Here is a 12,954-nt window from a genome sequence, read left to right as displayed (position 1 = left end):
TTGAGGAATTTAAAATGTTGTTCTGAGACGTGGGCTGGGGAGGGCAGCTTTCTGACCTGCCCAAGGCGGGGACTGACCCCTGCAGGAGCTGGGCACCAGGCCCAGCGGCTTTGCCCACATCCTTGTCCTCCCTCTACCCGCCCCCCGCCCAGGCCTAGGTCTCTGGGCAGGAATCTGCACCCAGCTGTGGAAGCAGAACAGCACCCAACATGTCCCAGTGGCCCTCACCGTGGGCCACAGCCCTCCACCCCCTGGCAGAGAACGGTCGGGCCTTCCAGCAGCCCTGTCCACAGACGGGCTGGGGAGGAACTAAGCAGTGTGGGGCGTGGCAGTGGCTTCCTCCCCCTTCTGACCTGTGGGCTTGGCTGTGGTCCCCAGGAGCTCGGGCCACACAGCATCCCGGGCCGCTCTGCAGGGCCGGGAGCAGCCAGCATGGGCTGGGTGGCCGGCCTTCTGAGGTCCCTCCTCCTCCTCCTGGGTAAGTGGGGGTGCGGTGAGGGGGTATGGGGGTGGGGTGGGGAACTGGGTGAGCATTTGCCCACTCGGGCTCAGTCCCTGAAGCATGGCTGTGTCCCTGTGCTCACTTTGATGGACAGTGAGCATTGCTCTTGTCTGGTTCTCTCCAGCTGCAGCTTACAAATGCCCCCGGGCCTGGGAGAACCGGAAAGGGTGATGTGGCAGGAAGAGCTCTGGGCTTGGGACCCAGGCACCTCTGGCTGTGACCGTGGTGGCTCCATTGCCCACAGAGCAAACCTCAGGCCCTCTGAGCATCAGTTTCTGAGCCAATAGAACGGGTGATAATGCTTATCTTTCAGGAGAGTGTGCACATTAACTTCAACTTAATCAAGTCAAATCAAAATAATTCCACAAGATGAGAAAATGCAGGCTTGTGGATGCCCCTCTACAGCTGGTGGGAGCGTCTGTCAGGGAGGGAAGCGGCCGCCTTACGTGGAGGCACCTTTGTTCCTTACCCTCTAACCCTGTGCATCAAAGAAGGACCAGGGCACAGGCAGAGGCCAGAGAAAAGCGCAGCCAGATGTGGGGGAGAAGCAGACGGCCAGCGACACAGGAAGAAACCGAGGGGGGCAGAGGGAAGGCACAGAGGGACGGTAGAAATGTGCTAGAGGGAGGCAGGAGGGGGCGGGGGCAGAGCCACGCAACTTGGCAAATCCCCTTTGCCAGCAACTGTTATGTCTTAAAAAGGCAATGGGCGCCTCATGTAGACAAGGGTGCTCTTTCCCAGAGCTCGCCCTGGGCCAAGACTCAGAGGCAAGCAGGCGGCCTAACGTTACTCACACGGAGGGACTCTGAAGCCGGCAGCAAGCCCAGCAGAAAACTGCAGGCAGACAGCCACAGCATCCACCACATTGCACATGGGGACGCTCCCTGACAGTGGCAACGAGGGACGGGAGGCCCAGCGAGCAAGACCGGGGCCTGCAGGGCAGCTCGTGCCAAGTGCGCTCAGTAAAGTGGCAGAAGCTCTAGCCCCGCTTCTGCTTTTGACCTATTTAGATCATCTGTCCTGTGGGAAAAGGAAGTTAAGTTTAAGAAGCCCGACCCAAAAATGTGCAGATTATACAAAGAATTACCAACCAATAGGAAGCCTTTCCAGTGCTCGAGCTCACCAATAAGGAAAGAAGCACACACACCTGAGGTCTCCTAGTGCCTCCCTGGCCTGCGGGCCTGCTGTCTCCGTTAGACGCTGCATGCGCTCACTCTGCCCACAGCAGCGGGAGCAGTCCCGCTCATGCCTGCATTTTACGGGTGAGGCTGTTAGGACGTGGCCACGGTGTCCCAGCTAGTGGTGCTTTCAGAACTCCTAGCAGAGATGTGGTTCGGAGTGAGCCTCTGCCCTACCCCCCCGAGCATCCGCCCTGGCTGGACTCAGCAGCTCAGAGAGGGGCAGGTTGCTCATCTCCGCGGGTGCACTTCCTCTCTGTGACCTGGGGATGCTGACAGCACCCCTCCCAGGGCTGGGCTGGGAATTCGCTCTGTCCCGCGCTGAGCACCCAGCCCGCAGCCAGCATCTGACACGGGCTGCACACTCACCACCGGATTCTCAGGGAACTCATTGATCCAGCCTTCCCAGAGGCAATTTGGCAATAACCCAGAAATCCCAACTTCAGGGTTTATCTTAATGAAATAATAGGGCGAAGCTCCCCAAAATTTAATAGCCTCTGACCCAGCACAGCTGGCCACAGTGAAAAGCAGAAACAGTGATATCGGTAGGAGTCTGGCTCACTCCCTGTGCTCTGTGGTTTCAGACACCCAGGGTGTCTGGTGAAAGACACTCCCAGGCCTGACGCGGACCGAGGAGTGACACGGCCGCAGCTCGGCAGTCACGATGGTGCGGTTAGATTCTGCGGTTGTTCGATCACCTAACCAAAACCTGCCTGCAAATGGTGAATAGTGTCCTTTATTCTTCATAGAAAATCGGATGACCGGGCATTTTTTTTTAGTTTCTCTGTGTTGGAATTTCTCATAATGATCATATACATTCATAATTCCAATAAATAAATTCCTGTGAACAAAAAACGTGTAACATGGCAGCCTATTGAAAGCAGCAAGGAGAAGGGTTTTCCCTTAATGGGCTGGGGGAGCGCCCTAGGGGTTACCCAGTACAACTTACTAATGAGACCTGGAGGCCAGGCGCCCAGCAGGTCCCTCGGGGGCGGAGTGGGGGTGGGTGTGAGGCCTCAGGGACAGTGAGGAGGATCTCTGCCTGTCGCCCCAGTGACATCAGGCTCTCAGGGGACCCCCACAGTAACGGGAGAGTTTAGAAACAACGGTTTTTGAATGTCCTAAAGGTATCTTTTGTTATTAATCCTCACCTGCGGATATTTTCTCCACTGATTTTTAGAGAGAGTGGAAGGAAGAGAGGAGGGGGAGAGGGAGAGAAACATCAATGTGAGAGCGACTCATCGATTTGCCTTGACTGGGAATTGAACCTGTGTCCCTGTAACACAGGCCAGGACTAAAAATATTTTAAAAAACTGATCAATATAACAAACTTTCATGGACCCGACATCATGAATTAACACATTTAAAACTTTGGTTGTTTTAAAGGTAAATGTATTTAAAAGTATCTAGATGATAAGTTGACATATTCAGCAAAGAAACCACATCAGACATGGAGTTGAAGCCTTTTGGCTCCCTCCTCTGTCTTATGCCCGCCCCCCGCGCCTGGGTTTGGCTGTACTTCCTTCCTGTGCCACGTTCTAGGTGGTAAAGGCGTGACCTGGGTGCACGCAGCCACTCCACACGCGGCAGTGCCCACCCCATCTAACCACGTGAGCCAGACATACTCGTGCAGCTGCCTGTGCCGTTGGTCCCGACACTGCATGTGGCTTCCTTGTCCTTTCTGGTGCTAGTGGGGCTCAGTGATTCCTTGCTTTCCATGACTGCCCTGCTGCCACCAGCCCTCCTGGTCCCGCCCCCGGGACTGGGGTGCAGTGTGTGCCAGGAGGCGCACCTGGGAGAGGAGATGCTGAGTCAGGGTGTGCACAGCTCCCTTTATTGGTTATTGCCAAATCGCTTCCCACCGGGATGGCTGGGCTGTCTGTGCCCCCACAGAGCCAGTGTACTTGGTGTGGTCAGACTTTCATGCTTTGCCAGTGGGGGGATTGTAAAATGTTATTGCCAAGTTTCCAGGTTATGTGTTCCTGATTACTAATGAGAAGAACCATTTCCTATATTTACCACACAGTTAGGTTCCTTTTCTGTATATTTCATTTTAGTTTTATTTGGTTATTGGTCTTCTGTGTATTTTTTCTGGATATTAATTATTTGTCTGTGCCATGTGTTGCAAATATTTGCAAATATCTTCTCTCAGTATGTTGTTTATCTTTCATCTTTGTGGCATCCTTTGCTCTGCAGAAGTCTCTAAATGTGATATAATCAAATCTATGAGAGAGAGAGAGAGAACTTTCTGAGCCATTTGAAAGTAAGTTGCACACATGTTTGTGTGTGTGTGTGTGTTTTATTTTAACCCCTAAAAACATTCATGTGTATTTCTCCAGAGGTAATCTCTTATATAAGCACAGCACAGCGATCAGCTTCAGGAAATTTAACAGCGACAAATGCTGTCACATAACCTGCCATGGCCCCGGCTGACCCAGGGCGCCCTTGCAGCTTTCACTGCGCCTGAGCCAAAGCCCGCGGAGGCTGGGCACCGCGCGCAGCCACGCCCCTCGCCTTCTGTGACCTCACATCTCAGCCTTTGCTCTTTCATGACTTTGGCATTTTAGACCTTCCCTTCCTTTCTTTCACAGGACATTTTTCAGAGAACCTTTGGGGCCTGCACGATAGCCTAATGGTTAGATTCTGGTTTCCCTTCCCCACCTGAGAACACACACTGCCCTGTGCCCTGCAGCGTCACAGTGGAGCCACAGGACACCAGCTGAGAAAGGCTGGCTGCTTTGGGCATAATGACAGAGACTTACAACTAGGTTTTGGATTGTGCTTGTCACAGTGCTAAATAAATTATGTGCAATTTAACCATCAGCCGATCAATATTTTTAAGGTTTGCTAAAATATTGCTCTAAGAATAGCTGTTGAAAACAACTGATAAGATTTTTAGACATTTTATTAGAGGTTTGCAACTTCCTTTTTATTTTTACTTTTATTTTTATTTTTTAAAATATATTTTTATTGATTTCAGAGATGAAGGAGAGGGCTAGAGAGATAGAAACATCAATGATGGGAGAGAATCATTGATTGGCTGCCTCTTGCACACCCCACACTGGGGATCGAACCCACAACCTGGGCATGTGCCCTGAGGGGGAATAGAACCTTGATCTCCTGGTTCCTAGGTCGACGCTCAGCCCCTGAGCCACACCGGCTGGGCTGCACCTTCCTTTTACAAAGCTGGCATATAATATATTTCTATGGACTCTAATTCCAACCCAAATGCCAGCCATCTGTCTCCATTTTAATCCCGTTGGAAAGCACCCGCTGAAATCTATGCATTACTATAATCACGTTAATAAAAGAAATACAATATCACTTTAATTATGTTCCAGTTGCCTAAAACATCCTTCATTAAAGGAGCCAGAGTTATTGAAGAGAACAGCCTTTTCCCTCCCCTTAATTTATAATGAAAAGATGGCAGAGGCAGGATACAGAGAATTAAATTCGTTTTTATCTTACAAGTCAAAGTCATCACTCTATTCCTTGGCTCAGAGTCCCTGAGATCTTTGTAAAAATCTTTCCTGACAGCTTTCCCCGGCTCCAGGTTCCTGCCAGGAGGATGGCTCAGATGGTGTGCGGATTCCAGTGAGAGAGAGAGCTCTTGATGAATTGTTTCTTTTTCTGTGTAACAAATCACCACAACGTAACACAGGAAACGAATACCCGAATACCCGAGGCCTCTCAGAGAGTCAGCCTGGGGAAAGGGAGACGCTGGGCCCCAGGAAGCGAGAGAGATTTCCTGATAGGGGGAGATTTTTCATCATGGCTTTGCTCATTTTCTAACTGGGTTGCTTGTGTGTTGTTTTGTTTTATTTTGTGTTGTCTTTTTTTAAATACCGAATTTTAAGAGTTCTTAATATATTCCACATGAGTCCTTAATCAGATATATGATCTGCAAATATGTCCTCCCAGTCCCTTAGCTTGTCTTTCATTCTCTTCACAGGGTCTTTCACAGAAAAAATGTTTCATTTTAATTAAGTCTAGTTTACTGTTGTTTTTTTTTATGGATCATGCTTTTGCTATCATGTCTGAGAAGCTTTCACCAAGCTCCAAGTCATCAAGATTTTATCTTACATTTTCTTCTAACAGTGATATAGTTTTATACTTTTCATTTAAATCTCTGACCCACTTTAAGTTCCTTTGTGAATTTAGGTCAAGATACTATTCCCCATAAACACCTAGCTGCTTCAGCACGATGGGCTGAAAGCCCACCTTCCTCGATTGAAATGATGTTGCTCCCTGGGCAAAAACCAGGTGGTCATATTTGTGTGGACAATTTCTGAGTTACCCTTTCCTTTTCATTTATGTACTAGAGACCCAGTGCATGGATTCATACACCAGTGGGGTCCCTCAGCCTGGCCTGTGCCCTCTTGCATTCCAGGATCCCTCAGGGGATGTCAGACTGCTGGTTTTGGCCTGATCCCTGCAGGCCAGTGCACGTCATAGGTACCGGTTGAACAGTGAAATACTCAAATGGTCGCTTAGGCTTTTATATATATAGACTAGAAGCCCAGTGCACAAATTCGTGCACTGGTTGGGTCCCTCGGCCTGGCTGGCGATTAGAGCTGATTGGGGCCAGCCGGCCAGGGAGAGGACTGCAGGAGGTTGGCTGTGGGAGTGCACTGACCACCAGGGGGCAGCTCCTGTGTTGAGCATCTGACCCCTGGTGGTCAGTGCATGTTATAGCTACCAGCCGGTTATCTGGTCTGGTTGTCCAGTTGTAGCAATCATTTAGGCAATACACACACACACACACACACACACACACACACACACACACACATATATATATACTAGAGGCCTGGTGCACGAAATTTGTACACAGAGGGGGTGTTTCCTCAGCCCAGCCTGCACCCAATCCAATTGGGGATGCCTCGGGGGATGTCAGACCACAGGAATCGGGCCTAAACCGGCAGTCAGACACCCCTCTCACAATCTGGGACCGCTGGCTCCTAACTACTCACCTGCCTGCCTGCCTGATCACCCCAACTGCCCTCCCCTGCTGTCCTGATCTCTCCCCCAATGGCCCTTCCCTGCCAGCATGAGCTCACCCCTAACTGCTCTCCCCTGCCAACCTGATTGCCCCTAACTGCCTCTGCCAGTCTGATCTCGCTGCCTACTGTCCTCCCCTGCATGCCTGATCTCGCCTCCAACTGCCCTCCTCTGCTGGCCAATTTGGTTCTGATTGGTCAGTTTCTATGCCAGTCAGCGTCAAAAGCTCCACCTCCTAGGCAGCTATTGGCTCCTCACAGTTGACCCAGATTTGGTTCTGATTGGTCAGTTTCTATGCCAGTCAGTGTCTCTGTGCCTATCAACAGGGCCCGATTAGAAAGGTGGGGCTAATCAGCAGCCCCTGTGGACGCCTGGAGAGAAGTGGAGGCAGGGCTCTTGGCCAAGCCAGGAGAGAAAGAGAGGCAAGTTCTGATCAGTGGCTGCCACAGAGGCTTCAGATCAGACCCTGCCTCTCTCTCTACAGGCCTCTCTCTGGGCCTGATTCGCAGCCCCCTAGGCAGTCAGTGCTGGGTCTGTACCGCCCCAGTCAGTGCTGGGTCACCAGCACTGACTTCTGGTCTGATCCAACCTTTGGTCTTACAACCCTGGCTCTTTATTATATAGATGTGTCTGGTACTTTGCCAATAACACACAGTCTTGATTTTTGTAGGTATATGTATTTTAAGATGGGAGAGTAACTCCTACATTATTCTTCTTTTCAGAAAAGTTTTTAACGATTCTAGTTTCTTGACCCTTCAATACTCTTATCAATAACAACAAAATTTTGCTTGGATTTTGATAGAATTACATTAATTCTTTATCAATTTGGGGATAGTTGACATATTTGCCATACTGAGTTTCCATGAATTTCATAAATATTTCCATTTCAGTTTTTTTATTTCTCTTATCAGCCTTGTAGAGTTTTTCATATGAAACCAGTACATGTATTATCAGACTTGCACCTAAGCATCTCTAACTGATTGTGAATTGTGTTGTATTTACATTTTTGCTCTGTGTGTGTAATTGTTAGTACACAGAAGTGCAATCGAAGTGCGTGTTAGTCTTGTACCCTGCCTCCTGCTGAGCTCACTTGTGGTTCTAAGAGTTATTTTTTAGATGTCTTGGGATTTTCTACATAGACCATGGTGTCATCTGCACCTAGGACAGTGGTGTCTCCCTTTCTAAATGGTACTACTATTAGACCTTTTATTTCCTTTTCTTCCCTTATTGGGTTGGCAGGACCTTCCTGTACTATGTTGAAGAGGCATGGTGATGGCTGATATCTTTGCCTTATCCTTGAACTTAGTGAGAAATGATGTTGGTTCTTACTATTAAGTATGATGCTAGCTATGGTTTGTGTTTTGTTTTTTTAGAAGTTGAAGAAGTTTTCCTCTGTTTGTAGTTTTCTGAGAGTTTTTGTTATGAATGGTGTGGAATTCTGTCAAATGCCTTTTCTGCCTCACTGAATATGACTGTGTGATGTTTACCTCGTTTAGCTGGTTACTAGGGTGGATTACCTTCATAGGTTCTTGATATCGAAAAGGTCTTGTATCCCTGAATAGACTCCATTGGTCACATGTATAATTCTTTTATCATGTTGACTTCTATTTGATAACGTTTTGGTAAGGGTTTTGGATCTATATTCCTGCGAGACAGTGGTCTGCAGTTTTATTTTTTGCATTGTTTTTGTCTGGTTTTAAGGTACGATAATGCTGTCGTCATAAAACGAATGAGGGAGTGTTCCCTCTTCTGTTTTCTGGATGGGTTTGTAGAGTGTTGGTGCTAATTTTTCTTTAAACATTTGTTAGAATTCTCCCATAAAATGCTCTAGATCTGTAGATTTCCTTTGGGGGAGTTTGTAGATTATGAATTCAATGTCCCAAATTTTATATTGGGTGGGTTAGTATAACTTGTACTTTTTTTCTTTTCTTTTTTAAAATCCTCATCCAATGATATGTTTGTTTTTTAAATTGATTTTAGAGAGAGGAAAGGGGAGAGAGAAACATCGATGTAAGAGAGAAACATCGAAACATCGATTGGTTGCCTCCCATATGTACTGGGACCAGGGATGGAGCCCACAGCCTAGGTATATGCCCTGCCTGGGAATCGAACCTGCAACCCTTTGGTGTACCAGATGACCCTCCACCCAGCCAGGGCTGTGGTAGTTTGGACTTTTTGAGGAATTTTATGTAAGTCATCAGGTTTCTATGTATATAGAGTTTTTCGTGGTAGTTCCTTATTTCTATTTCTGAGGTCTGCAGGGTCTGTGGTGAAATCTCTGCTTCATTCTGACCTTGGTAATTGATGTCTTCTCTCTTTTTCCTTTGTTAACCTTGCCACACATCTGTCACTTTGATTAATCTTTTCAAAGGAACAGTATTTTGTTTCACTGATTTTCTGTATTATTTTTGCTTTCAATCTCATTGATTTCTGCTCTTGTTTTATTACTTCCTTCTGCTTGCTCTGGCTTTATTTTGATATTCTTCTGGTTTCTTCAAGTGGAATATTAGATTATTAATTTAAGATTTTCCTTTTTTCTAATGTAAAAAATGGCATTCAGGACTATAAATTGCCCTCTCAGTACTGCATTAGCTGTGTCTCACAAATGTTGATATGTGTGTTTTCATTGTTCTTAGTTAATAAATCTTTTGATTTCTCTTGGGACTTCTTTGACCCATGAATTATTTAGGAGTATTGTTAGTTTCCCAGTGTTTGGAAAATTTCATGTAATCGTTCTATTATTTACTTCCAGTTGAATCAATTGTGATCAGAGAACACACTTTGTATGATTTAAGATCTTCCAAATTTGTTGAGGTTTGACCTATAGTATTGTCTATCTCAGGGGTGGGCAAACTTTTTGACTCAAGAGCCACAATGGGTTCTTAAACTGGACCGGAGGGCCGGAACAAAAGCATGGATGGAGTGTTTGTGTGAACTAATATAAATTCAAAGTAAACATCATTACATAAAAGGGTACGGTCTTTTTTTTTTCAATAGTTTTATTCATTTCAAACGGGCCGGATCTGGCCCGCGGGCTGTAGTTTGCCCACAGCTGGATCTTAATATATTTTACAGGAGTGTTTACAGGGAATGTGTGTTCTGTTAGTGTTGGGTCCTGTTGTTTGATAGGGTGGTTGAATTTTTTAATACAGTGGAACCTTGGTTCTTGAACGTAATTCATTCAGAAGGCTGTTGGAGAAGCGATTTGTTTGAAAACTGAATCATTTTTTCCCCATCAGAAACAATGTAAATTGAATTAATTCTTCCCAGACTCCTATATGACTCCCTGTTTCAATCTTTCTTATACACAGTGCATGTCTAATGTACTCTTTAATCTATAAACTTCTTTTCTTAAATGTATTGAACCACCTCCCACCCCCCCAGACTTATAGGGGTCACTTCCAGCACTGGTTCCAGGAGTGTCTCTCTGGAGGTCAGTATGCAGCATCTTCGCTTTTTCACATTTCATTCCTCTAAATCAGCGGTTCTCAACCTGTGAGTCTCGACCCCTTTGGCGGTCGAACGACCCTTTCACAGGGGTCGCCTAAGACCATCCTGCATATCAGATATTTACATTACGATTCATAACAGTAGCAACATTACAGTTATGAAGTAGCAATGAAAATGAGTTTATAGTTGGGTCACAACATGAGGAACTGTATTTAAAGGGCCAGAAGGTTGAGAACCACTGTTCTAAATGCTGTCACCAGCGAACTGCCCCAGGAGGTGAAAGCAGGAGAGGCGCCTGGCAGAGTGCCTGCAGGAGACCCCTGTGGTCCTGGCTCCCTGGGGAGGGGGGTACAGTGGAGAGGCTGAGAAGCCATCGCTGGCCTGGCTGCCACAAATCCATGCACTTCCACTCACTTCCCAGTCAGACCGTGTGTGCTTCCCCTTTAAAGTGGCCGCAAGCACCTGTCACACCCAGACCCTCATTTACCCACCAGAATGGCTTGAACCACTTCTTTTATTAAATATGATTCCACGAAAGACCAGCTAATGGTTCCCAGGAAGATGAACTGCTCGCGCTCTCCTGCTTATCTGAAGGAACAGATGCTCGCACAGCTGGGAATTCCTGCCCAGGGCGGGCCTGTGCCCGTGGGGCCTGTGCAAGCCTCGGCCTCGTGGCCAGGAGTCGGCCCAGGCGGAGAGGTGAAGGCTGTCCTGGGGGCCTGGGGCGTGTGGACACAGGGCTTTCTCCTACATTAAGCAAATATTGACTTTTTACGAGGTGTTTCTGGGACCCAATGATGAGTGAGTCAGGCCCCAACTTGCAAGGGCAGACAGTCTATCAGGAGGACAGCTCAGCCCAGAAGGAAACACAGAAAGAAACAGAGGAGGGTCCTTAATCCAACCCAGGGTGTCCCGGAGGGCTTCCTGGAGGAGGAATTCTGCCGAGAGCAGATTGATTATGTCTCCGCCTCGCTGCGATCCTTCAGCAGCTGCTCACTGCTGCAGGGCGGACCAAAGTGTCTGCTGTGTGCACAGGCCCCAGCTCCCTCACGTGGCCCACCCCCTGCTCCTGCTCCCAACCCCACCATTATCCACCTTGCCCTGTGGTCTGCAGGCCTCCTCACGTCATTGCCCCACCCCTGTGCGGACTGTGCGCCATCCCTGGGGCCAGGGACGCTCACTCCGTGCTCCTCAGGGTCCCAGCACAGCTTTCACACCAGTCTGCTTGGCATCTCCTGCCCCCGCTGCGCTGTGGCCACTTTCAGGGCAGGAACCTGCCCTCGCTTGGCCACTGCTTGGCTGTGTGCCCTGACTGGCAATTGTTTGTGAGTGGATGCGCACGGAGGGGGTCCCAGCACCACATCTGGTTGGGATGGAAGGGCAAGGAGGGGTGGCAGGGCCACATGGGTGGAGGGCCTGAGTTGAGGCTGAGAGATGAGCCACGTGGAGGGAGGTGAGCAGCCAGGAGGCAGGGCAGCTGCAGGGGCAGGAGGGCTGTCCTGGGGCACTGGGGCCCGTGGCTGAGACCCAGGACTTGGCTGGGATGCCCTGTCTGTCACAGTTTTCTGCTGACTGTGCTCAGCCCCACAGAATTCAGGGATGGACTGAGGCCCAGAAGGCTCTGGGGACCTTCAGGGAGGGCTCCTAAGGTGACCTGGCGCCACAAAGAGCAAAGACCCTCTAGGTTCCACCTGAGCCACAGGACACAGTGTGACCTGCAGGCAGCCTGGAGCCACTGTGCTCCTCCCCTCGCCCCCGCCCCTCGGGCCCATGTGAGAGACTCCTGTGGAGCCCAGCTGGCCGGGTTCAACCCTCCCATTCAGGTGTGGGACCCTGAGAGGGTTATGTGCTTCCCTGAAATGAGGGTTATGGTCCCTGGAGGCAGCCCTGCCCTGTCCTTCCCCTTCCCCCCCCTTCCCCTTCCCCTCCCCTTCCCCTTTCCCTTCCCCTTCCCCTTCTCTGCTTTGCTGTTCTCTTTCCTTTGCTTTCTGTCTCGAGACTGTACAGCTCAGGCAGCCATGGCTCCCCCAGCCTTCGTGGCTTTAGAGGAAGCAAGGACAGCAGAGCCGGACGGGTGGCCTGCTCACCTGAGGTTTGGCAGCTCTTTAATGAGACCAGAAGGGCGTTGAGGAAGAGCAACTCCAGATGGTTTCTGGGTTGTGCACAGGGAGCCTGTGGTGTCTGCGAGTCGAAGCCGGGTCAGAGGAAGGGTCTGTGCAAACCCAGCAGCCACGGGAGCAGGAGCACGGCGGAGCCCAGGCCTGCTTCATGGCGGCCAGCCTCCCGCCCTGGGCCTCCGGTGCCTCCAGGCCACAGCTGCCACATCTGGGCTTCGCATGCCTCATCTGCAAATGGCAGAGAGAAGGGAACTGTCTTGGGGAGTCCTCTCTTATGTCAGGGGCTTACACCCCATCTTCAGATGAGAAAAGTGAGGACAGGGTCAAACTGTGTGAAGCACAACTGTGCTGCCCCCTCTCGCTGGCACTCCAGTTCCCTTTCCGCGCTCTCCAGCGGGATCTGGCTTGGGACCTGGCCCAGGGCCTCGGGCGCAGCCCCACAGTGGCTGGAGGAGTGTACCCCGTCCCACCGGGTGCGTGGGTATTCCATTCTCAGACAGGGTGGCAGGGTGATCCTGGACCTACAGAGGGCACGGGACTTTAGAGGAGGGGCCCTGGTGGTAAGTCTTCAGGATCAGCAAGAGCTCTCCACGGGCAGGAGGCATCGTGCAGAAGGGCAGCCGGTGAAAGTGCAGAGCGGCAGGTGGCGCTCAGCTGGGGCGGGTGAGGCTGTTCCGTGAAACCCTTTTCCTCTGTCCCATTCCTG

The 12,954-nt window shown here is 49.7% G+C and overlaps 1 protein-coding gene across 1 annotated transcript in view; it reads left to right on the top strand.

Moving 5' to 3' along the window:
* Positions 1-366: 366 nt before the first annotated feature.
* The window catches only part of LOC102765852 (chromosome unknown open reading frame, human C10orf128), a 38,440-nt gene continuing 25,852 nt past the window's right edge, over positions 367-12,954 (top strand). Inside the window, exon 1 of the mRNA XM_006757130.2 lies at positions 367-478. Coding sequence (XP_006757193.1) covers positions 433-478 — 46 coding nt within the window. The 5' untranslated portion in view covers positions 367-432. The remainder of the gene's footprint in view (positions 479-12,954) is intronic.

Source organism: Myotis davidii, unplaced genomic scaffold (genome assembly GCF_000327345.1).
Source record: "Myotis davidii unplaced genomic scaffold, ASM32734v1 scaffold854, whole genome shotgun sequence".
NCBI lineage: Eukaryota > Metazoa > Chordata > Mammalia > Chiroptera > Vespertilionidae > Myotis > Myotis davidii.
Note: the sequence above shows the minus strand (reverse complement) of the source record. Positions and strands in the feature narration are given on the sequence as shown.